The 26797-nt window shown below is 36.0% G+C and overlaps 1 protein-coding gene and 1 long non-coding RNA gene across 5 annotated transcripts in view; one reads left to right on the forward strand and one right to left on the reverse strand.

The window, feature by feature from the left end:
- TRPC4 (transient receptor potential cation channel subfamily C member 4) overlaps positions 1-15453 on the forward strand; it is a 163404-nt gene extending 147951 nt beyond the window's left edge. For all 3 annotated transcript variants that reach the window (XM_057532913.1, XM_007193664.2, XM_057532914.1), the window contains 4 exons: positions 2221-2415; positions 12750-12791; positions 12917-13006; positions 14486-15453. In XM_057532913.1, coding sequence (XP_057388896.1) covers positions 2221-2415; positions 12750-12791; positions 12917-13006; positions 14486-15208 — 1050 coding nt within the window. In that variant the 3' untranslated portion in view covers positions 15209-15453. The remainder of the gene's footprint in view (positions 1-2220; positions 2416-12749; positions 12792-12916; positions 13007-14485) is intronic.
- LOC103018088 (uncharacterized) overlaps positions 1-26797 on the reverse strand; it is a 547177-nt gene that overhangs the window by 51941 nt on the left and 468439 nt on the right. The gene's annotated exons all lie outside the window — the stretch shown is intronic.

The raw sequence follows: 26797 nt of genomic DNA on the forward strand, positions 1-26797 counted from the left end.
AAGCTATATACAGAGAAATTGTATATACAGTTTGGATCCTATAAACCATTAAATGTATCAATTTCATCAAGAAGAGAACATTATTCAGGAACCGTGTAATATTTTCTTTTTGCTCCTGTGTGGGGTGTGTCTTTCTAGGTGACTTGTAGAGATGAGAACGATCTTCAAATTTCTATTCTTGTTTAGCCCAAACTCTAAAGCTACTTGAGAGGAGAGCAGGCACTGAGAACCTGAGACAGGTGTACCCCCAACATCCTGCGTGTGATGCCTCCTTGGAGCATGAACATGCCAAGTATTTGATTTTCGCCTGTGCCACAATAGCAGAATTTACCCTGAGGTCTTTCTCTTTTTGTCCTGCTACCCTTAATTCAGAGCTCTAGGATAAAGCATGAAAGAAGAAGAAAATGTAACAGTTGAAAGGCAAAAGCGATCATGCAGACCATGTCTAAAGCCTGCTTCTCACTCGCGCTTTTGTTCATAGATCAAATATTTATTGCGCACCTAGTATATGCCAGACATATGCTTGATTTTAGGGATACCCAGAATAACGAAGTCCTTGCCCTCGAGAAAAAAGTAATACAGGATGGACAAAAAAATTCAATAAATAATTTCAATATTGAGAAAAGGAATTGGAGAATGTGATAAAAGTACAGAAAAGAGGACTGTAACGTGGGCTGGGGAAAGGAGACAGCTGAGATAGATGAGAGTCGGGGCTGCCTCCTAGGAGAGGAAATACCTAAGCTAAGCTTTAAACATTAACTAAGAGTTAGAAGATGGGTAGCAGAGGTGATTGTAGTCATCACCAGCCTGGAACTTCTCACCTTCAATTTTTCTAACCACTGTAGATGTTGTTATAGACCCTTTCAGAATCCCAAAGGAAGAGTCTGCTTTGTGACAGCAGTAAGAGAACATAGTGAGGTCAGGATAATCCTCAACTTGTGACTCCCTGAGAATGAGAAGGAGCAGAGCTACTCACAGGCCGACACTTCACCTGCGGGGCTGCCTTTTTATTACCTGAAGCCAATTTTACTCAGTCCCAGTCTCCGTGGCGGCAGCAAACAACATCTACTTTCCTTCATTAATGCAGAATCTATAAGCTTGTTTAGGAAGAAAGATAGGGAAGGAAGTAGAAATGGGAGAGGAGAGACAAGGGGAAGCTGTAGCTTCTGTACATTGATCTATCGATCGTTTGCTAAGCAAAAATGAAGACCATGAATTTTCTAGATACGGTGACTTCTGTTGAAAGCACGAGCTGTCCAGTGTCTAGACTAAAATCCATATTATTCAGAGTAGAATGTATAAACAACATATGCATTCATCAGCACACAGCAATTTAGGAAGATTAGAATGAAGTATACTCTGATTTCTCCTACTCTAAAACTCGAGGGTTTTTTATAATATTAATGGGTTAAAATGAACTATTTTGAATTTGTATGTATGCCTAGTTTCTACCACCTCCTACTTCCCAGATTTTCTGCTTAAATAAGATTTGTGGCTAAGTTAAGAAGAGACTGGCTGCCCCATATCTAATTGCCACAAATGCTCCTAAGTTCTTCCAGGAGATTAACAAAGCAGAATCATTAAGAAATAATTAGGAGGATGCCTCAGGCTTGTGGGCAACCCCTAGCCATACTCTCACCTGGTACCATTTGGCCAAGGTTACGTCAGGGTTCAATGCTGTGTCAGAGACCCTACTGTACATCTGTTAGAGGAACTTCTCTCTGAGTTTATGCCTGTTGCCTAAAGGTGGACAAGGTTTATTCAAATGGAAACATATCAAGTAAGACTTTTACTGGAAACACCAGAAGTATGAGCCATGGGCACCTACCTAGGCAGGTTTTCAAGGCCTTGGGTAAGACCTAAAGCCCTGCTTGTGGCCAGAATCTAATGAAACTGAGCTAATGTAAGCCTACAGTGCAGTAAATGAAGATTCATCTTCAAGTCATAACTAATCACTGCAGTCTCTTTAGCATGGATTTATTGTAAATGTCTGTTTCCTGCAAGTGGGAAAGATGAAAAGTGACAAGAGAGCCGTGACTCCTTTCCAGGCTAAGCCACTCTCTGAATTTAGATGACCATCTCTGGGAGTCAGCGCTGTTTTTACAGGCAATTTAATATGTTCCAAGAGCCACTCAAAGTCAGGTTACAGGCTCTCTGTGAGGTTTATCTCACCTTATTAATTAAGAAACCTGTCAGCACTTGTCATGTTTTCCTGTTCAGGACCATGCAGATATAGAATGGAAATTTGCTCGGACAAAGCTTTGGATGAGTTATTTTGAAGAAGGAGGTACCCTGCCTACTCCATTCAATGTCATCCCAAGCCCCAAGTCTCTCTGGTACCTGATCAAATGGATATGGACACACCTGTGCAAGAAAAAGATGAGAAGAAAGCCAGAAAGTTTTGGAACAATAGGGGTAAGGACACAGTTTTTTTTCAAATGTGTGCTTGAGTATGTTTGTATTCCTTATTGAATACGTTTGCATTTTATTCTTTTTGTTCTCACTGGGTGCAATTCGGTGCACATTTATTGCACAGCTACTGTGTCTAAGAAACTGCCTGCTTAACTATGGTTAACTATGGTTTCACAAACCCATTTCCTCCACTGAGGGTGGTCACTGTTATTTTAATAGGAACCACACTGTACATAGGCCTCTCCAAACCCATCAGTCAAGGCTTGGAGAACTAGTACATTCTCTCTTAGAACCTTAATTTCTAGCTCTATTCAGAATTATAACCTCAGGTTACCTGTGGCATGACTGACTCATTGTCTGTTTCTCTGGATTGTAAGGGAAAGGATCTGTTTCAGATACCTCACATTCTTAGTGCCTAACCTAGGCCCCCGCACAGAGCGGAGAATGCTTGATAAAAAGTTCTCAATTCAGTGATTGAACAAATATTATAACTTGAAAATGCTATGCCATATTCAAGTGCAGTGATTTCAGAATATGTTCGATTGTCAACATTTTGCTTCTAACTCCCAATCATATTAAATGCCAAGAAGTTGTGTTTGTAAAAACTATTAGGACTGTTCAGAGCCATGCCCCTGTTATACTAGAAGATTATACTTCCCTGGGACATTTATTTCATATTGGAAAGCAAGAGTTCAAGCAACTCCAACAGAAAAGGTGTGGATTTAAGGCTTTGTTCCAGCCAAACCACTGACATGTCATTCTTGATTTCTTTCTCACTCAATTTCCTAATTTTCAAAGTTCTCATGCTTTAGAAATTAATACCTTAACATTCATTAGTCACTTGGACCTTCTCAGAGAAATTGCTTTGGAAGTATTCTAATATGACTTTATATTAGAATCAAGTAATATCAGTTATTTAATTAAAAATTAATTCATTTTTAATTTTATTTAACTTAGTTTATGACTGCTAGCTATGCCCTTAGTGATTCTTCTTTTTCGTTAATTTCATTGCCCACCAGGCATCATTATCAGCATCAGATGGGGCTTTCTCTCCTGAAAGTGGCATTGATTGTCCTGTCATCTCTGTAACAATTCTAATTCTAAAGAGAAATTGACTGGCAAGGGAGTATAGCAAACAGAGGGTGGTTAGGAGAGGCAGTTATATTCTTTCCTAGAGACCGTCACTCCATGAACTTGGAAATTGGGTGTCTATCTGATCTTAGAAATGGAAGTCAGATTATGGTGAAGCCTTACCTTGCAATCCTCATACTAATTTACAGAGTTTATCACTGACCTACAGCAAAATTATTGTACTCCAAGTGTTTTATTTTCCTCTTAAAAAATAAGCTCAATTTATTAAAAAAATATGTTCATTAAATAAATATAATGATTTGGGTTTAATAAGCAATTACTGTACATTTTCCACGTGCCAGGAGCTGAGCTAGGAATTAGAGGTGGGAGGAGATATACGAAGGCATGGTTTCCATCCTTGAGGGCATTGTTTTTAACGTGGGGGACACAGATATGAGAACATCTTACTATAATACATGTTGCATGACATACTTAACATTACCGTATAGTTATATGCAAGAGGCCATGAGAACAGTGTGAGAAGTAATTCATGTTTTCCTTGAGATAAACAGGAAAAGATTTCAGAGATGCCGAACTCTGGCTTACTCCCTTCCATATCACAATATACTTGTCCTTTTTCTCATCTTATTCTTAAATTCATAAGAAATTTATTTTATCAATCCTTGAAGAGATATTAATTATTAGTACTATCTTATTATGCTTTCTCTCATAGGAGTATTTCAATTGAAAAAGAGTTTCTGGGCCCCCAAATAAAAGCCACACGCAAAAGAAATTTGTCTTTAATATTTTAATTTTAGGCAATAGCAGAAGGAATCTTGGGTTTTAAGATGCCATGGAACTTGTAAAAAAAATATAGGGCCCTGCTCTAATATTTTAAGAGCGCCATCTGTGCTGCCACCAAAATAATGGAGGACCACTCTAAGAATTTGACTTCCAACTCTCTCTCCCGTCCCCCAGAATCCTCCCACTGTTGACATATTTTTAGGAGTATATTACCATCATTTCTTAGATGCAAAGAGGAGCTTAACATTGACTTGGGCTTTCCTATGAAAACAGTGATTCAAAGGGTAAATGGTATAAGTTAAAGAGCTTTCTTTTCTATACATTCCTGATCAGAAAAACAAATTTCTTTTTAATGTCTCTGTCTCTAAATTTGAATATTTTGATCCAAGCTGGTGCACAGAAAGATAATTCACAATTAATTGTGACCTCAAGTCACTCCTTCTCCCCTAGCCATATAAATTTTACTAACCTTTGGTAATGGATATTTTTATGCTTTGGGAATTTATGATAAACTAAATCAATATTGTGAGTCACCTCTCTCTTCTCCATTCTCTTCCTACTCTCAGTCCTGCCTCTTCTCTGCCAAGTGGAGGCTTGGGTAAAGCACCAACCTAATCAAACTCAGTGCCATACATTTGCCTTTTACCTAGACTGCATTTCCAGAATGAGAAGGACATATTGTGGCATGCATACTCTTAGTTGAGTTTTATACATTTAGGTTTTAGATGGAAATAAATAAATAATATGCAAATAATATTATTTGCAAAGAAAAATGTAAGATAAATAAAAAGTAAATTAAGAAGAAGTTTGTAATATTAATGGAGGAGTTAAATGAGAAAATAATTCCAAAAGTGAGTGCTGTGAATTCATTTCAGTTTGGTTAATCCACCTGATAGTTCATCGTGTAGACAGATGAAGACAAGGAGATAGGTGACTTTGAAGTACCACTGGCAGTCACTTTGTATAACGAAGGCATGGCTTAGAAGACCCCATGACACTTCAAAGGGACCTTAGAAATCATTTAGCTCAACTATTTCCTTTAAAAAAGAGCTCGTTTACCTTGTGCAGTGTTTTAGGTGACAGAGCTGGGGAAAAACTCGGGTCTTTTGTTTCCCCACCCCATGTGCATTTCATTGCCCTCTCTTGTTTCCCTGAAAACTCTGATGACCTTGCAACAATACCCTCCATGTTGTGTGTCCACCTTTTGATTTTTTGCAACAGCTTTTGCAGATACCACCACTGTTTTCCGCGGCCTCTTAGATTCCTGTGTCCCAAAGCCCGTGTTTAACAGGCTGGCCTACCTTCCGCTCTCATTCCAACTTGCTTCACATTTGTGAAGAAGAAAATTAAAGCAGACCTGGAGGTAGAGTTTATACATTCTTGGAGGCATTTTCTCTAAACCTTCCCACTTGTGCTTCACATACTCCTGTCACCAGCAGCTGCCTGAATGTTACCCTGTTGACCCCTCCCTGCAAGCCTGAAGCCAGTGCTCTCAGGGTTACTGATTGGCCACAGCCTGGGAGCCCAACATTGGTGATCTTATCTTGCGATTTATGGGTAATAACTGATACAACTAGCTCTGAAAACTCATTAACTTTTTTTTTTTTTTTAAACTTTGGACTTCCTTTTATGGGTGACTGGGAACTCCAAGTAAATTAAGTTTTCCTTTGGAATGCTTTATGGGAGAAAGCAGAAATGAAGCAGAAATGCTTTATTGAACAACACTTTTATTGTGGGAGCAAGCCCATGATGGAGAGATGTGTTGTTTCTGCGAAATCATGAAAATCCCACCAAAGAGGCAGCATATTGAAAGTACAATCATAAAATAAGCAACATTTTATAGCCTTCTGGTTTTTTATATTACTTGTCGAATTTTAACACATTTTATCAGCAAATACCCTTCTCGGTATTAAAACAGTGGTTCTCAAACTTTAGTGTGTCTTAGAATCATCAGGAATTTCCATTTTAACAAGCACTTCCAGCCTGTAACTTTAATTAGAAATTCCTGTTAAAAAAAGCATTGATTGGTATCTAGCTCAGCTTTTTAAACTAAAAGCCAATGTTTGTACTTGTCCAAGAGGTCTAGATAATTTAAAGTAAAAAGATGTTAATGCAATAATATCCTGCCAGTGTTTAATTAATATGAATCATTTTTAATGCCATAGACCAGGTTTCCAAATAGAATGCTAAAGTTAATGGACAATATACTGAACCAAAAAACTACTAGGTTTTTTAACAAAATCATTAAAAAATGGTTTTAACCTCTAGTTTTATGTTTCCCACTTTCTCTGGAGCACATAGTGAGGGGAACACGAAACACCATCTCTGTTAGGGCCCCTTAGCATCACTCAACTCTGGGGTCACAGATGGGATTCTCATGCCTGACCAGCTGCCACAGAAATACATTCAGTTAAGTCACTGCAAGAGAATTAGGAGCAGTGAATGGATTAATATCACCTAGCATTACTAAAGAAAAAATGCTAATAGTACTTGCCTTTCAGACTTCATGTTTTATAATTATCAAAATGTGTCATCCCTTAATCTTCATGACTTTTCACAGGCCTACCAACAAATCTTACAGATATGACTGTGTTCATCCATGGGTACCTCTCAATCCCTAATTTATTGCTGTAAGATTTGCTGATAGGAAATTTCAATTAAATTTTCTTTCCTAAGTGGGAATCTAGAGGAACAAATTTCTTCTTGGTATTTCAAGAGTGAGATCCTGAATACTTGCTTTGACAAGGCAACCTTCAGCTTTTTATATCATTTATTTTTATATGCTTAGAAAGTATGTTTATAGAGAACAATATGTATAGATCCATCTATAAATGAGCCAAACTACAATCTTTACAGAGGGATCACATCCTGAAATGGCCCCTTGCCTTTTTACTTGTTTTTTTTAAAAAGAAGAGCACAGCAAGCTGCCCCCCTTCAGGGATTCACTGAGCAAAGCAGAGAATAAAAGGCATAATTCATGGGCTTAAAATCAGTGATAGACCAAAACCAGAGTGGAAATGAGAGAAAACGGCACTGACAATTGACAGCAAGGAACCAGCTACGTGGAGTGAGCCTGACATTCCACATATTGGACCCGGGAAAACGAGAGATAAAGAGTGACAAAATGTCACCATGGATTCCCCAGAGCCCTTTCTTTCATAGCTGCAAAACCCTTCCTGCTCTAAAGCAACCTGACACTGCTATTGAAATGAGAAGTTACCTCTGGGCAGCAAGGCTTCTCACTAGTTGGTCGTTTCAATTATCATTAGTTCTGTGATCCAAATACTGCCATTGTCTTCTCCTAACAAATCGGGAGGAACCTGCAAAGAGAGAGATCTGCTAATGTGGTGGGCAGGTGTGCCCCGGGACCCTGTGTTCAAAGCCACCCTGCCAAAGAAGCGTGCAAGACTTCCGACATAATTCGTGGAGAAAACTGCCATCTTAAAGTGCATGTCTTCCTCCAAAATATTTTTCCTAGACATCAAGTTAGGGAAGGAAGGTCCCTGATCAGTCATGTGGCCCATTTTTCTTAAACATAACAGAAAGTCAACCCAAGTTATTTTAGAAAAAGCTGCCAAATGCAACTCCACAAATTTCTCAGTAACGCTGTAAACATGAACTCATCCACAGAAAATTCTTTATTCCTAACCCAGGTCTACTATGCTATAATTCTACCTCGTTCATTACTTTTTAGTAAAAATAGAGAACCCCTAGTCATTGCAGATCACTTATCAATCAAAGTTTAACATGTGAATGGCTTGAAAAAATTAAATACCTCTTACCCACTTAGGTATTTTTTAATGAACTGTCCTTCATTGTATTACTTTTATAAACACACATTGGTCCATTCTGTTCTTAGTCACTTCCAGTGAGAGTTATAAGATGTAATGTTTTCCCTTATGAGAGTAAATCCTTTTGAAGTGCAGCTGATCTTTACCCAACCAAGAGGTTGCAAACGTACGAGGTATTGTTGGTGGCAGCTCTATTATAAATATTTAATCATGTCACCGGTTGCCAAAAATGATCATTATGTTTATGGCAAAGAGTGCATATATTATGGATTGAATCGTGTCTCCCCCAAAAAAGATACTTTGAACTCAAAATCCCCAGCACCTCAGAATATGACCTTATTTGGAAACAGGGTCTTTGCAGATGTGATTTGTTAAGATGAGCTCCTATTGGAGGAGAGACCTCATAAGAACATGAACAATTGAAGACCTGGGAACACAGGAAGCACGTCTTGTGGTGATGGAGTAGATACTGGAATTGTGCAGGCATAAGGCAAGGAGCACCAGAGATTGGCAGATACCACTAGAAGCTAGGAAGAGGAAAGGCAGGGTTCTACTGTGAGTCTCGGAGGGAACGTGGAACTGCCAACATCTTGATTCGAGACTTCTGCCTCCAGAAGTGTGAGATAATAAATTTCTGTTGTTTTAAGCCACCCACTCTGTGGTACTTTGCATGGTAGCCCTAGGAAACTAGTACAACATATGCCGTGCATTTTGTGGTTAATTTTTATTCAAATAAATGAGGATCCAGTCTGGAAAGGATGCTGATCCACAAACTAAGATGTGTTGGGAGAAAGAAGCAAAGTCATAGGATGCAGAGCAGATGTTCTCATATGTCTCTTAGTGTCTACTTGATCGAAAAAGCAAGGAGTAAAGAGTAAATTCTAGCCCGGGATTCTAGAACTGGCACTGCCTTTAGAACATTGTAGTATTTTCGTTATTCACTCGACTGTGTGGACCTTGGTTTCCTTGCTTATAAATGAGGCAATGAGACTGGACCAGCTCTTTGGTTCTAATAAGTAACATGTCTGTTCTTAATGCCTACATGTCAGTCGTCATGTATTGAAATTTGAAACCCAATCTTGTGTTCCTTGACCTTTGGTAGATTCTGATAACTTAGATAATTAAATTAATTTTAGTATTAGCCTAAGAAAGCTAATTTAAAAAGAAAGGAATATTTTATGCATTCCTAATAGATATATTCACAATTTATCGAAGATTTTATTGTTCATGATAGTTTCCCTTTAGCAATGCCAAGAAATGTGGACTTGTGATTGTATCCACTCTTGTACCTATGCATATAATCCTCAAAGCTTTTTCTTTAGTCCTAACCTTCCCCCAAAATATAAAATAGACAGTGGCATCTCCACCTTAATGTCCCTTGTCAGCATATCCCAAATTGAATTTTTCATTATTTTTCTAATAGCACCAACATCGCAGCAGCCAGGCTAGAAATCTTAGTCATCATGCGCCCACCCCAGCACCAGGCCTCCAGCTCTGTTTCCCCTCAACATTCCCTGTCCCCCTGGGACTTTTACTGTCCCCTCCTTTCCATTCAGAACCCATAGAATGTACAACACAAAGAGTGAACATAATGTAACTATGGACTTGGGGTGATAGTGATGTGTCATTGGAGGTTCATCAGTTGTAACAAAGGCACCCCTCTGGTTGGGGATGTCGATGGTGGGGGAAGCTAAGAGTGTGTGGCGACAGGGGTTTAAGGGAAATCTCTGTTCCATCCCCTACAATTCGCTGTGAGTCTTGCATTGCTCTAAACAATAATAAAGTCTTAATAAAACAAAAATAACTGCCTACAGAATTTGTGTTACATCTATACATATTTACCAGGACCATCCCTTCACCCTATCACTTAAATATGAATTTCGTATTTCCAAATCTCTATTGCCTAGGCTAAAGCGTCCAACTCTCTAGCTAAAGAAAATGTTCTTCTCAAGCATGAAATGCCATGCAAATCACACAAAGAACAAAAATTACCCCTAAGTACATTCTTTTACTTTTCCAGAGGCAATCCCAATATGTGTTAAGCTATCCACAGGTTTTGTGATTCAAGAATATTTTTTTAAAACATATTGTTTAGGTATGTTAAATCATAATATTAATCACAAAGGGAAAATAATGGAGAAAGGACAGGAACTAACATTCGTTAGTAATAGAAGCCTTAAATCTCTTATCTCATTTAATCTTCAAAATCATTCAGTGAGTTTATCTTTACCTTGCAAAATAAAAAATGTGGAAGGGAGAGGGTCTCAGAGATAAATTCCTCATTCAGGCTTAGTCACCTTCAGTTCCAGGTGTTCTTAACATCACACCACATTACCTCCCTGAAAGTAAGAAAATAGACACAGGTAGCCCTGATAGTAATGGTCAATAAGAATTGGTGAATTCATTGCATTCATTTTTGCTTTCAGTACTCAGAAGATGGTTAACTGCATCCATTCTTATTTTCTTCCTAGGATAGTGAAGTCCAGTTGGCTGATATAATCTCACAAGACTAAAAACTGTTTTGTAGTATGACCATCTAGTTGTGGAAACAAATTGGTTGTCAAAAACAATTAACTATATTAACTTAGCCTTAAACCCGGGCTATGGATATTGAATAAATTTTTACTGTTATCATAGTAAACTTTTTCTATGTTCTTTCCTTCTGCCAGACTATCTTGCTTAAAAAAAATTTTTTCCTAGAAAAATAAACCTGGAATTACTTTTTAAAGTGTGATCTTTGATCTTTTTATATTTGCATTACAATTTTAAAATTCATGTATGAGTAAGGTTCTACTGAAGGGAAGACAGTTTGTGCTCATTTTAATACTAAAATGCATCATGATAATTTTCACTTATTACTCATAATTTTCTGATTTTGTCATCCCTAGTTTTAGTTTTGCATTAAGGAAATATAAAGTTAACTCATGATTTCAAACTGCTCTCTGCTGACTAGTTTTTATTGGCTTTTTACAGACTAAACTAGCGAAATGCTATAGAACCCCAAGATAATAAAAATTGAGTCGACTAAATTCTATATTAAATTCAGAGTTTCTATTTACTTAAACCATGGAATACGATCTCCTGTACAATATTTACACTGAGAGTGCTAAAGAAGTTAGCGTACAGATTGCTTTTGTATTTGTGTTCACTTAAAAAATAGTGAAGGAGACCTGGAAGGCTTGTTTCCTTCCAGAAGTGCTTTTGTCTCTGGTTTCAGCTGATCTGTGTCTCAACAGGAGTCACATACCTCCATCTTGTGGCCCAGTCATAAAATTCCCATGCTCTATTTCTTTCAAGATGTTCTAGTTTTGTATGAGTTTCAAATTTCCCAGTCTTTTAATTAATACCATAATCATTTGAAAATTTGTTTCTTAAGATTCATGTAATATTGAATGGTATTCCAATCATTAGTGGCCTTTAGAAAGTTAAGCACGGTCTCATCTGTTTCTAAAAGTCACTGATAGTCATGAAACACAAATCCCTTCTCATGGCCAGTGAAAATGCCAATTTCCCCTACTGCCCTAAAGAGAAAAAAAGAGTTTCTTTTGAATTGTTTGATTTTTTGTCTAATATCATTTCACAGTGATATATACACAGCCCTTTTCAAAATTCCATTTTAGCAGCCTATGATTAAGTATTTAGTAAGGAACAAGATCAAAAGACTTAATTAAACCCAAGATATGTTATCTCTTTTGCTTTCTCACAATTTACCAAATTCATTCCCTTGTAACAGAAGTATTTTTATTTTACATTACTTTGGCTAGTTTTCTTCCTTAAGAATCAATACTGATATTTATTTGACATGCATAAAATTGGGATTATGATAGCTTTTTTTCTAGTATCTTTAGAATACTAGTGAAATCTGCAAATATATAATTTGTCATTTATTATTTAACTCAATTTATAATGGACATTTTTTAGTCATTAAACATCTTTCTCCATTTTACACTCCATAATCATTGCTCTGTGCTAACACCAGCTCTGCTCCCAAACCATTCTGATCTCTTCAAAATGATAGCTCAGAGTCACATTTATTTTTTTTTAAATCTAATGAACCCTATCTTCGAACAGAACCTTTTATTTTATTTTGTTAAATTCAACCATCTAATTAAAACAGCAATCTCCTCTTAATGTACATCTGCTTGAAATTAAGTGTTGGGGAGTTCACTGTCTAACAGTGTTTCTGATTACATGTTTTATATCATGGTTAAATTCTTAATGTTGCTATGTTGATATTGATGAAGATCTTCATATTGTTATAATGCTAGATTTTTATCCAACAAATTTTTATTTTTATTTGACATTTATTTTGTATTTGATATGTCCCATCTGTGTCTCTTAGGATCATTTAAAATGATTTGGGATACATACTAAGTATGATTACTTAATTCTTCATCACATATTAAAAGAACAATCTTGCCATAATCATTAACTTATTCTATATATTAAATGCCATAAGAATTTTAACCTTGCCCTTTGTTGTTTTGGTTCATTCATTCTTTTGATTCATGTGAAGCACTCTCTCTAGCTATTTATTGTCCGTTGTCCAGTAAAATTCCCACTTTGCAGAAATGAGGGAAATAATATTCTTGATTAAAAGAACCAGGCATTATTTTATAGAATGGTACAATATCACTATAACCAAAAAGTAAATGTCCCTTCCCTTTTCAGAGGCGAGCTGCTGATAATTTAAGAAGACATCACCAATATCAAGTAAGTTATTCTTATATCTTGACACTTACATTAAAATAAAGCACAATCTCCTCTTTGGAACTGACTCAAGAGAGAATTCACATTTATGCACTGAATATCAATTCTCTTGTTTTCAAATGCCTCAGGAAGTTATGAGGAACCTGGTAAAGCGATACGTGGCTGCAATGATTAGAGACGCCAAAACTGAAGAAGGTCTGACTGAGGAGAACTTTAAGGTAACCACTTTCATCTTTGTCGCCAAAAGGCAGATTCCGCAGAGCGTGGAACCAGGTGCAGCACGTTTAACACCAGAGCTGGAAACTGGGCCACGTGTTCTGAGCAAGCCTGTCTGTCTTATGATTTTTAAATTCAAGCCCTATTGATTTATATACAAAAAAAAAAGTGGTAAAATTTCTTTTCAAAGTACATTGCTTTCAAACAGACTTAATCTGAAAGACCCAGGGGACTTATTTGGAGGCAGAGAAAATCGTAGTGCCTTGTGGCATTCTGATTGCTGATCCCAGCCACACTCTACTGAGTGAGCTTTACTTTTGGAAATGTCGGTCTGATTTCTAAACCTGAAACACTTAGTAACCAACATTCTGAAAACAATGACAACAAAAACCTTCTTTGTGTTCAGCATGGCTTTGGTAAAAGAAAATTTAAGGTTTGAGCTTAACTGTAGCTTATAAATGTAGTTTTTTCTCCCTGAGTTTTTTTTTTTCAATTCTATCACAGAAGAAAGGTAGAATACATGAAGTATATATTTGCTCATATCATGTGTATAAAATGCCTTTGTTAGCCTGCATGAGTTGCTAGAGATTTTGGAAGACTGACTAAAGTCAGTAAGATCTCATAGGCAAAAACAAACAAATAAAAAACCCTACAGGAGACCTTTGACAAAGAAAAACAGCAGGCTTAACAGAGAATAAATATAAGCAGCCAGTTAGGTAAGAAGAGAGAGAAATTGCAAAACTTAAAGCACAGATTGAAAGTTGGCTAGGATCCAAAACGTTCTTTGCTGCCACACCTCTGAATCTTGGAGTTAAACGATTCCTGATGCTTTGGGAGACGGACTGGAGGCAGGAGGCCACCACAAGGCCACCAGCAGGTTAGGACTGAGAATTCAGCTGCCCCAAAAGATAAAGGGATGAATCTAGGAAGTGCTGTGTGTCCTGAATCAGTTCCCAGGATTTAGTGGCTGATTTTTTATCCCCAGAGGTTGGGATAAAATCAAGTCCAAGGTAATAAACAATTGAAACTAACTGCCAACTCTTGGAAGGGTAGACTCCACTTTAATTATTTTGTTTTAGATATCCCCTTGGACAGCAAAATGTCCCTGAGAGAATGTAAGATGACTTGAAAGCAGATGAATATTTTGGAGAGAAAGAATTTGAAACTGTAGTTCCAAAGAAACCCAACATACTCCACTACAGAGTGGTGGGAAAGAAAACTCTTCCTGTTTCTTTTTACATCAACGGTAGGAAGTCTCCAATTACTACAGAACTCCCATGGGGAAATTAGGAGATAACAAATAGATACAAGTGCCCCTGGGAAAACTGACAAGTCTAAACAGAACCACAGCAGAGTGGACGCCTAGCTCTCAAAAATGAATGAAGACATGTCAGATCCATATATGAAACAAGCAGATGATGTTTCCTAATGTTTATTTGTTTAGGTCACAGACTAATTTCGTCGTTTTCCATTTCACTTAGGAACTAAAGCAAGACATTTCTAGCTTCCGCTTTGAAGTCCTGGGGTTACTAAGAGGAAGCAAACTCTCTACGGTCCAATCTGCTCAGGGCACGAAGGATTCTTCTAACTCCGCAGACTCGGATGAAAAGAGCGATAACGAAGGTAGTATCAAGGACAAGAAAAAGAACTTTAGCCTCTTTGACTTAACCACCCTGATTCACCCACGATCAGCAGCGATCGCCTCCGAAAGACACACCATCAGCAACGGCTCCGCCCTGGTGGTGCAGGAGCCACCGAGGGAGAAGCAGAGAAAAGTGAATTTTGTGACCGATATCAAAAACTTCGGGTTATTTCATAGACGATCAAAACAACACGCTGCCGAGCAAAATGCAAACCAAATCTTCTCCGTTTCAGAAGAGGTGGCTCGTCAACAAGCTGAAGCACCACTAGAGACAAACATCCAACTGGAATCTCGAGGGTTAGCTTCCCGGGGTGACTTGAACATCCCAGGTCTCAGCGAACAGTGTATATTAGTAGATCATCGAGAAAGAAATACGGATTCCCTGGGTTTACAGGTGGGCAAGAGAGTGTGTTCGTTCAAGTCAGAGAAGGTGGTGGTGGAGGACACGGTTCCAATCATACCAAAGGAGAAACACTCAAAGGAAGAGGACTGCAGTGTAGACTACGACGCAAACCTCACAGACATGGTCACCCACGAAGACTACGTGACCACAAGATTGTGATACTTGACGGAGGAAGCATTTCTCATCCATAACACACATTTTCCATAGTGCACTGGGTGGGGGATGTTTAAAGGTGAATGAGCCAATGCTAACGTACACTTTATAGCATTTATCAACTGGGGCGTATTGACATGTCATGTTTAAATAAGGCAAAGGCTATCAAACACCCTTGTTTTGTAGCCCGCTTTTGCTTTCACAATTTGTCTTACAATTTGTTGTTGTTGTTAATAAATAAATGCACCTTGTATTCTTGTACTGTTGCAATAACTTACAGGAAATTTTTAGCTCTCTTTTTCAATTAAAACAAATGTGACTCAATATGTGCTAGTTGACTCCTATAATAGATATTTTTATATGCAAAAAACAATGTAGCTGAAATATTAGAGCTTTTCACAATTTTTTAGGGTCTCTAGAGATGGTTACTCAGCAAGGACTTTTCACTCAGCCCTACAGTTTGGCTTTAAAACACAAATATTATCCAATTTTTTTTAAAGAACATGTAAAACATTATCATACACAGTTTAAGCAAACAAGCCTCCTTCTCACAGAGTCAAGCTCAGACTTTTAAAATGAAAGTCAGGTATAATTTCTAGAGTTTTAGGTTGCCCAGTTTTTCCTTTCAGTAAGTAAAGGAAATGTTCGTCTTAATAAATGTTGATGACTGATGATTTTTAATGGCATTTTGTTAGAAAATGATTTTTATTTCAATGTTTTTTTTTAATGACCTTTTTCAGATTCACCTACCAATCAGTATAAATATGAGGCTTTGTGAATAAGGGAATTTCAAAAATGTGCCAAAGTTCTAGAAAAGAATAACAATAAATTAGAACAATTTAAGCACCTTAAAGCGAGATGACTGCATGTTCATAACATCCAGATGAAAATGAATTCATTCTAATAATCTAAATCTAAGCAAAGTTAAATCCTATTTTCCATCAGTGCAACATTTTTGTAATTCAAAAGAAGTACAAAAACCTAGTAGTTTCTTCTTCTTTATCTCAGTGACTGGTATTTCTTTAGAATTAAAATCACCCAAAAATCATTATTAATTTTAACAGTAGGTATAGATATACAGTTTTCCCCATGGGGAAAAATCTTCATTGCTTGTTTCTTCTATTGTTTATAAGGTAATTTACCTTATATTATACTCATTCACGGGAAAGGAAGTGTTTTCACCTAATATCAAAAAAGGTGCTGGCAACTACTTAAAATTTAAATTCTATAACTTGTATCTATTTAAGCCACCATGGAAATAGAATTTTCCTCACCACATGCAATAGCATTTATTTCAAATCAACAGAAACATGCTGAGTTTGTTTCATCAAATATTACCTCCATGGACTAGACAAATCATATATGATTTAGCATTGACCAAAAACTGCGTAGTATTACAAAACCCAGTTTCTGATTACCGTACATCAAAAATAAGGACTAACAGCGATAGCAATGCCAGCCACTGTCTTATGTGCTATGCGTGTACTAACACACATGTACTGCTCGTGACAACCCTCTGAAGTAGCTACTATTCTTATCCCCACTTCTTTGGATGAGGAAATCGAGGCAAGCACTAACTAAGCTGAGGTGCACAGCTAGTGATGAAGCCATGATGAGTCCTTCAAGGCCATGCCCTTGACTGCTTTATTGTACTGCCTCTCAGAACGGAGACCAAGCAAAACAGTGTGTACACACAGACGTGACTGTTGCCACTTTTGAAATGCTACAGTTTGAGAGAATGAGTTTGGTAAACTCCATAAATTTGTGTCCCTTCTTGTAAAGCAAAAGGAATATGCAAAATTAAAGAGGTAATGTATTTGACTCTTTAAACAATTACATTATAGAAGTTAATAGAGTTTTTTAAATGGATTTGATATGGGATATCAGAATTCAACTTGAAATATTAGATTTTAGTTTTCAGGAAAGCCAAAGGCACTGACATGCTGCTCATTCCTAAATCTGGATTTTGTCCTAGGGATTTAGGAATGGGCCAGGGAGGTTTAGAGAAACACAATAAGCCTAACGAATGTTCTGACTGCTTCAGGAACACCTTTATCTCAAATATGTTAGGACTCAGAATAAGCCCTGGGAGACAGTGAAATACTCGAGTTGTTCTAAGTCAGACATATAGTAGTAGGGGAATTGCAGTCATACTCTCAATACGTGCGGTATTTTCCAATGATTCCTTTTTTGCTGCCTCTGTTGTGTGTGTATATTTTTCCCCCAACGGTAAACATCATATATATCACCATGATACATACTTTACCAGAAATTTAATTCCAAATTTCCTCTGTTCCTTCCAATAACACCAACACCAATAAAAGCCACCCAAAATTTTTTCCCAGTAGCTTATTTATATCAGGTTAGGGTGCTGATGTTTTACAGGTAAACATGGTGATAGTAGAAGGATTTCTTCGGAGCAGGTTAACACCCTGCTTTTCAGTGTTCCAGAAATGATGGTGTCTAACAATCCTCGGATGTCACTGACAGAGGTATTTATGAGTTTAAACAAAATATTGGATATTGCTTGTACTGGATATCCTAGAATTGGATATTATTCTAAATATGTAGTTATATTAGGTAGTGTTAATGAAGAGGAACAGCAGGGAAAGAATAAGAAAACATAAAACAACAGCAGAATTGCAAAGTAAAGGGATGATGTGTTTTTAAGTTTTTTAAGTGAGTAATTTGAGGCTGCTTCTGCTTTCTATTCATATTTCTATCAACAGAAATTCCTAAACACCAGAGAGAGATTTGACATCATGCTTCGATTTGTGTAAATAATGTATCTTGTCTTCATGCCCTCTTGATCTTCTTGTTGCTTACCTTTATTTATTTACTTATTTGTTGCCAGGGTTGGGTGGAAAAGGATCTAGAAAATTCAGTATAACTTTAGTAGAATTAGGTTCAGTTCACAGCACTTCACTTAACCATAGGTATGTTTTGGAAAACCCATTTACACGAAAGAATGCTATAAGGATGCACTCCACTGTTTGTGATGAATGTATTCCTGAAAATATCTGTGTAAATAAATCTATATTAACTTCAGTAGGGAACTAGCTCTGTAAAAAAAGAAATAATGGTGGTGAATTATTTTGTAAAATTATGAATTATTTTTCAAAGTGATAATCCTCCTCAAAATGTAACTGTTTCATAAGTTGGATATTTGTATATCAAAATTTCTTAAATTAGATATTTTATTTACGGGCTGGCAATTAAAATACTGTGAAAGCATATTCACTTTCTTGCCTTGACCTGGATAGCAACTTGACATATTTCAGTCATCAAGCACACAAACGCAAACAATGAAATTTCTTGGGTAACTGTTGGAGTATAAAGAAAAATTTGATGAAGAGTTAAGGGTAGTAAACTTATCATATTATTCTCAAAGAAGCAGTCAATTTTTCAGCCAATGTGGAAGGAATATAGATAACCAGTGGCATAAAAATGCACTCTTCTACTGTTCAATAACCCTTCATAATTCTGTGATTTGATTGAGTGAATGATTGTCCAGTCCCATGACTATCTGTTGAAGACCAGACATCAAGCACTGAAATCCGTTCATTCTCACTTATTTGTGCATTGTGTTTGCAGCAGAATTTCTACAGTTTAGACATGTCAGTTTCAACAGTTTAGGTAGTAACCCAAAAAACCAGCCTAGCAAAAACCATCCATGTGTCTCTGTAAGTATGACACATGGATGGTTTCACAATGACTCAAATTTTTTAAAAGCCAAGTTTATGACTATATTTCCTCATTTTGAAAATTATTTCTTCAGTTTAGCCTTATTGTATATTTTTCTTGTCCTATAGTCTCCAAAATTCAGACTGTCCAGTAACTGTAGAATTTAGAAATTTAAAATAGGTGGTAGTCTCCATAAATTCAACTTCAAAAAATTTTATTCTAATTATTTCAGAATATATTACAAGGCATTTTGTTTATATATTGTTATCACGTGACTTTTGTAAAATTTGAAAACCGTATTAAATATTAGTTCTCCATATATAACTGGAGAAACTAAGGCTCAGGGCATTTATGGCAATTTTCAAATTTACCCAGCTACTCAGTGGTTGAGTGGGAGCTTAAAGAAAAAACTCTTCATCTAGATATTCTGATAAGACACCAGGTCATAAAAGTCTTGGCTAATGAATTTTTATTTTTGTGGAATTATTTCTTCTTTGCCCTCTCCTTCAGTAGAAAATATTTACAGTCGTTCAAATTTTCAATGGCTAAAATTTTGAGTTAATATCATGTTACCATTTTTCCCCTACAAAATTGTGTTCACAGATTTTTTTTAAAGCTGGTTTCTTACTGTTTTCTAAAAATACACTGTTCAGTACTTTCACTTCAACCTGTAGATTTTGTGACAATTCTATGTGCACACTGGTAATAATAAAATGTATTGACTAATATTAAACCTTCTTAACTGATACAGGATAGAGCTGGAAAATATGAAGCAGAACCAAGACTGAGACCATGGGACCAGGGCTAGATATGGCCATGCCGTCACTGAGCTGACAAACAGTGTGGCTGTCGCTTCACTGCCAGAGAAATTCACCAGTAGCAAAACCATCAGTTTCCATTAGAGCTGCCCTGTCCAACATCATAGCTACTATCTACATATGGTTACTAAGCACTTGAAATGTGGTTGTAAGTGTAAAGCACACAACAGATTTCAAAGACTTAGTATGAAAACAATGTAAAATATTAATATTTATATTGGTTACGTGTTGAAATGAGAATATTTTGGATGCATTGGGTTAAAATATACTAATGAAATTAGTTCCACGTTTCTTTTTTTTAATGGAGCTACCACAAGATTTAAAAATACCTTTGTGGCTTGCATTTGTAATTTGCAGTACATTTCTCTTGGACAGTGGTGCTATTTGTTTCACTCAATTCATGTATTTCCTTCATTTGAATTTGATGGGTAAAGCTTATATATTCAACTGCTCAGAAAACATTGATGTGGCTGGGCTAAAATTTGTCGTCTCTCATTGATTCCCAATTTCCTTATGGAATCACCGCTAATACTTTTCTGTTTTTCATATGTTTTTCCTCGCCTTTGCAAATATATTAATATATGAATATATATAGGTTATGGTTTTTTGTTGTTTTTATCAAGAATGGGATTATACTATACGTATAACTTAGCGACTTGTTTGTGTTTCATCAAGCAGGGTATCATGGAAGCCTTTTGTAGAGTCATTTAATATAGCAGAGACATTTTAATCCATTCAAAGAAAGTCCTTCACTAGCTATTTTACCTTTCGAAACACATTCATAGGCTATTCTAAAAGCTCTTTGGAAGAGCTACTTATTGGGTCAAACGCGAGATTTTGAGGAGTACTTGAGAAACGACGACGATGAGGTATTTTGAAAGGCAAATATGCTCACTTTTCTCTCTGTTCAGTCTTGCAGAGCTCTCTATTTCCCTTGTGTTTAAGTGCAGATTCCACAGCAGGACCTGAATAAAGTGGCCCCACTTGATGGTACCAGCATCATTTCTCAGCATCATTCTTTCGTACACGTTAAGCTTCAGCCATGCTGGACTTCTTTTCGCTATTTAAGACAATATTTCTCTTTCCCCAACATTTGCAAATACTGTTCTTCCAGGCTTGGATCATAATTGGACTAAAAATTTATAACTTTAAAGAATTTTCTTTAATATAGGATTTTAATTAATTCTAATCTATTGTTTTTATGGTTGCCTTTAGGTCTAATTGTTTTACCAAATGTCTTTTTCCTTAAAGATTATCTTTTCCTGAGCCTGAAGATACTAATCTAGGCTTCCCCACTCTGGGAGTAAGAGTTTATCTGCACTGACTTCCTTTCAGACCGTCAACTACTTAGAGAGGTTTAATTTACTCTCAGGAAATAACTCACCGTGTTGCTTCAGCATTCACAACGCAAAATGCCCTGTGGCCTGGAAGAAGGCAGGAAGCTGGCATGTTTTCATAGCTGCTGTGGAGCGACCACAAATTGGGTAGTTCACTCATTCAGACTTCATCTGCTGATATTTGAAATTTCTGGATGAAAATGTCCCATCGATCTCTAAAATACTGAACAATGCTAAGTCATCTTTCTAAAGTTCTAAGTACCAAATAAATAGGAAAGTGGAAATGTGGGGAAAAATAGACACCATAAAATATTCAGTGAATGCTTATTTCTTCTGTTTTATTTTTAATTAAACTTAAAATTTTTTTCAGACCTTTATAGATTCATATGAAGTTGTAAGAAATAATACAGAGAAATTTCACGTACAATTTACCCATTTTCCCCTCAACAGAAACATCTTTCAAATCTATGGTACAATATTGCATAATACTGATGTAGGTATAATCCACCAATCTTATTCAGATTTCTGCAGTTTTACTTGTACTTACGTAGCTGGGCTTGTGTGTGTATTTAGTTCTGTACAATTTTATCACATGTATAGGTTTGTGTATCCACTGCCATAGTCAAGATACAGAACATTTCCATGGCTACAAGGATACCTGGTATTGCCTTTTGCTTAACCACATCCATTTCCTAAACACCCCCCTCAATTCCAAACCCCTGACAGTCTAACTTGTTCTCCATTTTTATAATTGTGTCATTTCAAGATTGTTATATATGTGGAATCATATGGTATGCAACCTTTGGGGATTAGTGGTTTTCACTCAACATAATTCTCTGAGGATTCATCCAAGGTGTTACACTATTAGTAGTTTGTTCCTTTTCTATTGTTAAGTCTTATTCCATGGTGTGGATGTACCACAATTTGTTTAGCATTTCACCCATTGAAGGACATCTGGGCTGTTTCCAGTTCTTGTCTATTACAAATAAAGCTGCAATGAACATTCATGGACAGGTTTTGGCATGACCAGAACTGTAATTGCTGGGTAGTATGGTAGTTGCATACTTAGTTTTATAAGAAACAGCCATAGTATCCTGGCATGGCTGTACCATTTTACATACTCACCAGCAATGTATGAGTGAGTCAGTTTCTCTACATTTTTGCTAACATTTGGTGCTGTCACCAATTTTTATTTTATGTATTCTGATAGTTGTGCAATGATGTCTCGTTGTGGTTTTAATTTGCATTCCCCTGATGGCTAATGTGTTGAACAACTTTTCTTGTGCTTATTTGTCATCTGTATGTCATCATGGTGAAATATATGTATATGTCTTTTGTACACTTTCTAATTACATTATTTATGTGCTTTTTTCTTAATGCTGAGTTTTTTGAGAGTTCTTTTTATATTCTAGATGCCATTCTTTTGTCAGATATGTGTTTTGCAAATATTTTCTCCCAATCTGTAACTCATCTTTTTATCTTCTTAATGGGGTTTTTTGCAGAGCAAAATTTTAAAATTTTGATTAAGTGCAAATGTTCAGCCTTATGTTTTATGGCAATTCTAAGAAGCCTTTGTCCAGGCCTAGATCATGAAGATCTTCTCCAGTTCTTTTTTTCTAAAATCTTTATAATGTTACATTTTATATTATGTTTTATACCTAACAATATTATATTTTCTATTTTTTCCAAGTACTTCATGCAGATTTATGGAAAAAAGTCATCTTGAGGAGTGAGATCACATACATAGAGAGGTAATGAAGAAAAGGATTGTGGACAGGTAAACATGCAGGTAGTAGTGAAACTGGGGTGACAAAAAGAAAGTTTAGTAAATCATTTTTTATGACATAACAACTGACTTAGTTACTCAGAAATTATAGCCAGACTTTTCTGAAGTTTGAAAAAAAACTCAAACTATTTCAATTCCATTGCATTTCTCCCAACTTCCTGAATCAGATGGAAAAGAAATATAGAATGAGAAAAACTGCTGTGATGAGACTGAAAACCAGAAACACAAAAAATTTTCAAATGCACCCGTTCATGAAATCCAACTGCTGTTTGAAAAAGCCTGGGATTGCTGAAATATGATCTAACCCTCTACTTTCTGAAGAACAATCACTAAATTTGAAGCTAGTATGTATGCACCATTAAAATTACCAATCATTTGTTTAAAATGCTTCTTTTTGGCTTTAACAGTGAACACCACCAACAACAAATGAATAATTTGGATATAAAAAAAGTAATGTATCATTAATGTAAACTTAGTAAAACTAGAATAATGAAATTAAAACTACATGAGAATGTACATGACACATTAAACAAAGAAATTTAGTGCACACAAAAAAATAATGATTAGATGATAAACAGTGTAGCATAAAATTCCCATGTTAATTAAAATCATTTCTCAGGCTTGCATTAGAAAAAAAATTATCACTAATAACTAAAATAAAAAATAGGGACTAGAATTTTGGCTGAATCATAATGATTTATATAATACCCCAATATTTTGATTCTCTAATGGAAATATGGCAAGTAACTGAATTGCTTAAGCAATGGAAACAGTTGGAATTCTTTTCCAATAAAATTCAAAGTTGCCACTTTACAAAGCACAAATTTGGAAATTATAACTCAATTCATAAGGTGATGTAGATCGTTAATTTTGCTTTTACTTTCTATCATTTCCTATTGCCCTCCACACAGTTAGAGATTCAGCCCTGTGGCAGACAACAGGGATAGAAAGATGAAGTATACCTTCTAGAGGAGCTCACAAAGTCAAGTCTGGAAAATCTCACTTAATGTTTCACAGTGTAAGACACTAGAAACAGTATTGTTCTCCAGACAGCTGGTGCTTAGCAGTCAGGGTTTATAGGCTGGATTTCTTTCTCTTCATCATCCAGCAAGCCATGTGAAAAGACACTATTTTGTTAAATGAGGTATGTATTTTAGTTTTCTTTGTGGTAGAAATGTAATAAGAAATACAGAAAAGATGCAGTGTTTAATTTCATGCCTAGAAAAAATTATTTAATTGGTGATAAGTTGATCAAATAGCATCTTCGTATTTTTACCCAGTCACCGAGTAAACTGCCTTTTGCAAAAATTATTCCTTCACTCGCAAACACTGATTAAGCACACGTTTTGTGACAGGCACTGCAATACATGCTGAGAATTAAAAAATAAACCAAAGAGTCACTGAACTAAAAAAACGTTAATCTTCTGGAAATAACAATGCAGTCTGATGAGCATGATGTTGTCCCTGGGGAGCATCTGGGGGAGCACCCAACCCAGCACGGGTAAAGGGAACAAGAGTTGTCTACGTCAGTTCCTAAAGATGAGTAATAGTTATGAAAAAGTTGGTTTTTATCCTGGGTACAATTGAAAGTCATTAAAGAATTTCATGTAGGAGTTTGTCATGACAAAATTCTCTTGAAGTAGAGATGGAAAGAGATGTGGAAATCATCACATTTGTACTATAGAATTAAAGAGTGAGTCCTTTCAATTCTGAAAAAGAGGATTTTTTTTTTTTTTTTTAGAATTTCGCTTAATGGTTTTAAATAGCCTAACCTCCAATCTGCAGGAGACAAATGGGTCATTTTTCCTCAAGTTTTCTAAAGCCAAACAAGTCAATGAAATTCTAATTAGTTTTACATTTTATCTTTCAAAAAGCTTTATATTCAATCATAATAAATTTTCAGGTTACTCCATCATCTGAAGAGTAATTATCTCTTTTAATAGTTTTATTGAGATATAATCCACATACCATATAATTCATTCATTTAAAGTGTAAAATTCAATGGTTTTTAGTATATTCACAGATATGTGTAATTGTCACCACAGTCAATTTTAGAAAATTTTCGTCACCTCAAAAAGAAACTCTGTACCCTTTATCTATCACCGACCTATCTTCCCACCCCACTCCTCTCCAACCCTAAGCAACCACTAATTTCCTTTCTGTCACTATAGATTTCCTAGTCTGGAATTTCATATGAATTTGATCACATATTCGATGTTTTGTGACTGACTTCTTTCACTTGGTATAATGTTTCCAAGGCTCATCCATGTTGTAAAATGCATCAGTACTTCATTTCTTTGTATGGCTAAGTAACATTCCATTCTATATATATACAATTTTGTTTTTATCTATTTGTTTGCTGATGAGCATTGAGTTGTTTCCACCTTTTGGCTATTATAAATAATGCTGCTATAAACTTTTGCATGTAAGGTTTGTGTAGACATATGTTTTCATTTCTTTTAAGTAGGTATCTAGGAGTGGGATTCCTAGGCCATACGGTAACCTTACATGTAATTGTTTGACGAACTGCCAGGATGGTTTTCAACAGTGGCTGAACCATTTATATTCCCACCAACAGTGTATGAGAATTCTGATTTCTTCACTTCCTCATCAACATTCTTTCTCTAAAGTTTTTTATTCTAGCCATCCTAGTGGGTATGAAGTGGTATCTTATGTGGTTTTGATTTGCATTTCCCTGATAACTTATGGTGTTGAGCATCTCTTCATGTGCTTCTTGGCCATTGATATAACTTCCTTGGAGAAATATCAGTTCAGATTCTTTGCCCATTCTTAATTGGGTTATTTGTCTTTTGTTATTGAATCTTAAGAGTTCTTAATATATTGTACATACAAATCCCTTATCATATATATGACTTGCAAATATTTCCAACCTCTCTATGGGTTATATTTTCACTTTACTGATGGTATCTTGTGAAGCACAAAAATTTTAATTTTGATGAAGTCCAATTTATCTATTTTTCTTTTGTGGCATATGCTTTTGGTGTCATATCTAAGAATCCAGTGAAAATGTCATGAATACTTAGCCAAATGTTTTCTTGTAAAATTTTTATAGTTTTAGCTCTCATGTTTAGGTCATTGATCCATCTGGGGTTAATTTTTAAATATGCAGTGAGATAAGGGTCCAACTTTATTCTGGTTAGTAAGATGTTAACCAGTTACCTCTGTACCTCTGCATAGTTTGTTGAAAATACTATTCTTTCCTCATCAAAATGTCATGGTACTCTTGTCAAAAATCAGTTGACCACACATGTATGTGTGGAACTATTTCTTGACTCTCAACTCTATTTCATTGAGATATATGTTTATCCTTGTACTGTTACCACAACATTTAGATTATTGTTACTTTATAGTAGTTTAGAAATCTCTTACTTGATTCTTTTTTTTAATTGATTTATTAATTTATTTATTCATGTAAGAACACTTAACATGATATCTACCCTCTTTTTTTTTAACATCTTTATTGGAGTATAATTGCTTTACAATGTGTGTGTTAGTTTCTGCTTTATAACAAAGTGAATCAGTTATACATATACATATGTCCCCATATCTCTTCCCTGTTGCATCTCCCTCCTTCCCACCCTCCCTATCCCACCCCTCTAGGTGGTCACAAAGCACTGAGCTGATCTCCCTGTGCTATGCGGCTGCTTCCCACTAGCTATCTATTTTATGTTTGGTAGTGTATATATGTCCATGCCACTCTCCCACTTTGTCCCAGCTTACCCTTCCCCCTCCCCGTATCCTCAAGTCCATTCCCTAGTAGGTCTGCATCTTTATTCCTGTCTTGCCCCTAGGTTCTTCATGACCTTTTTTATTTTCTTTTTTAGATTCCATACATATGTGTTAGCATACGGTATTTGTTTTTCTCTTTCTGATTTACTTCACTCTGTATGACAGACTCTAGGCCCACCCACCTCACTACAAATAATTCAATTTCGTTTCTTTTTATGGC

Source organism: Balaenoptera acutorostrata, chromosome 18 (assembly GCF_949987535.1).
Source record: "Balaenoptera acutorostrata chromosome 18, mBalAcu1.1, whole genome shotgun sequence".
NCBI lineage: Eukaryota > Metazoa > Chordata > Mammalia > Artiodactyla > Balaenopteridae > Balaenoptera > Balaenoptera acutorostrata.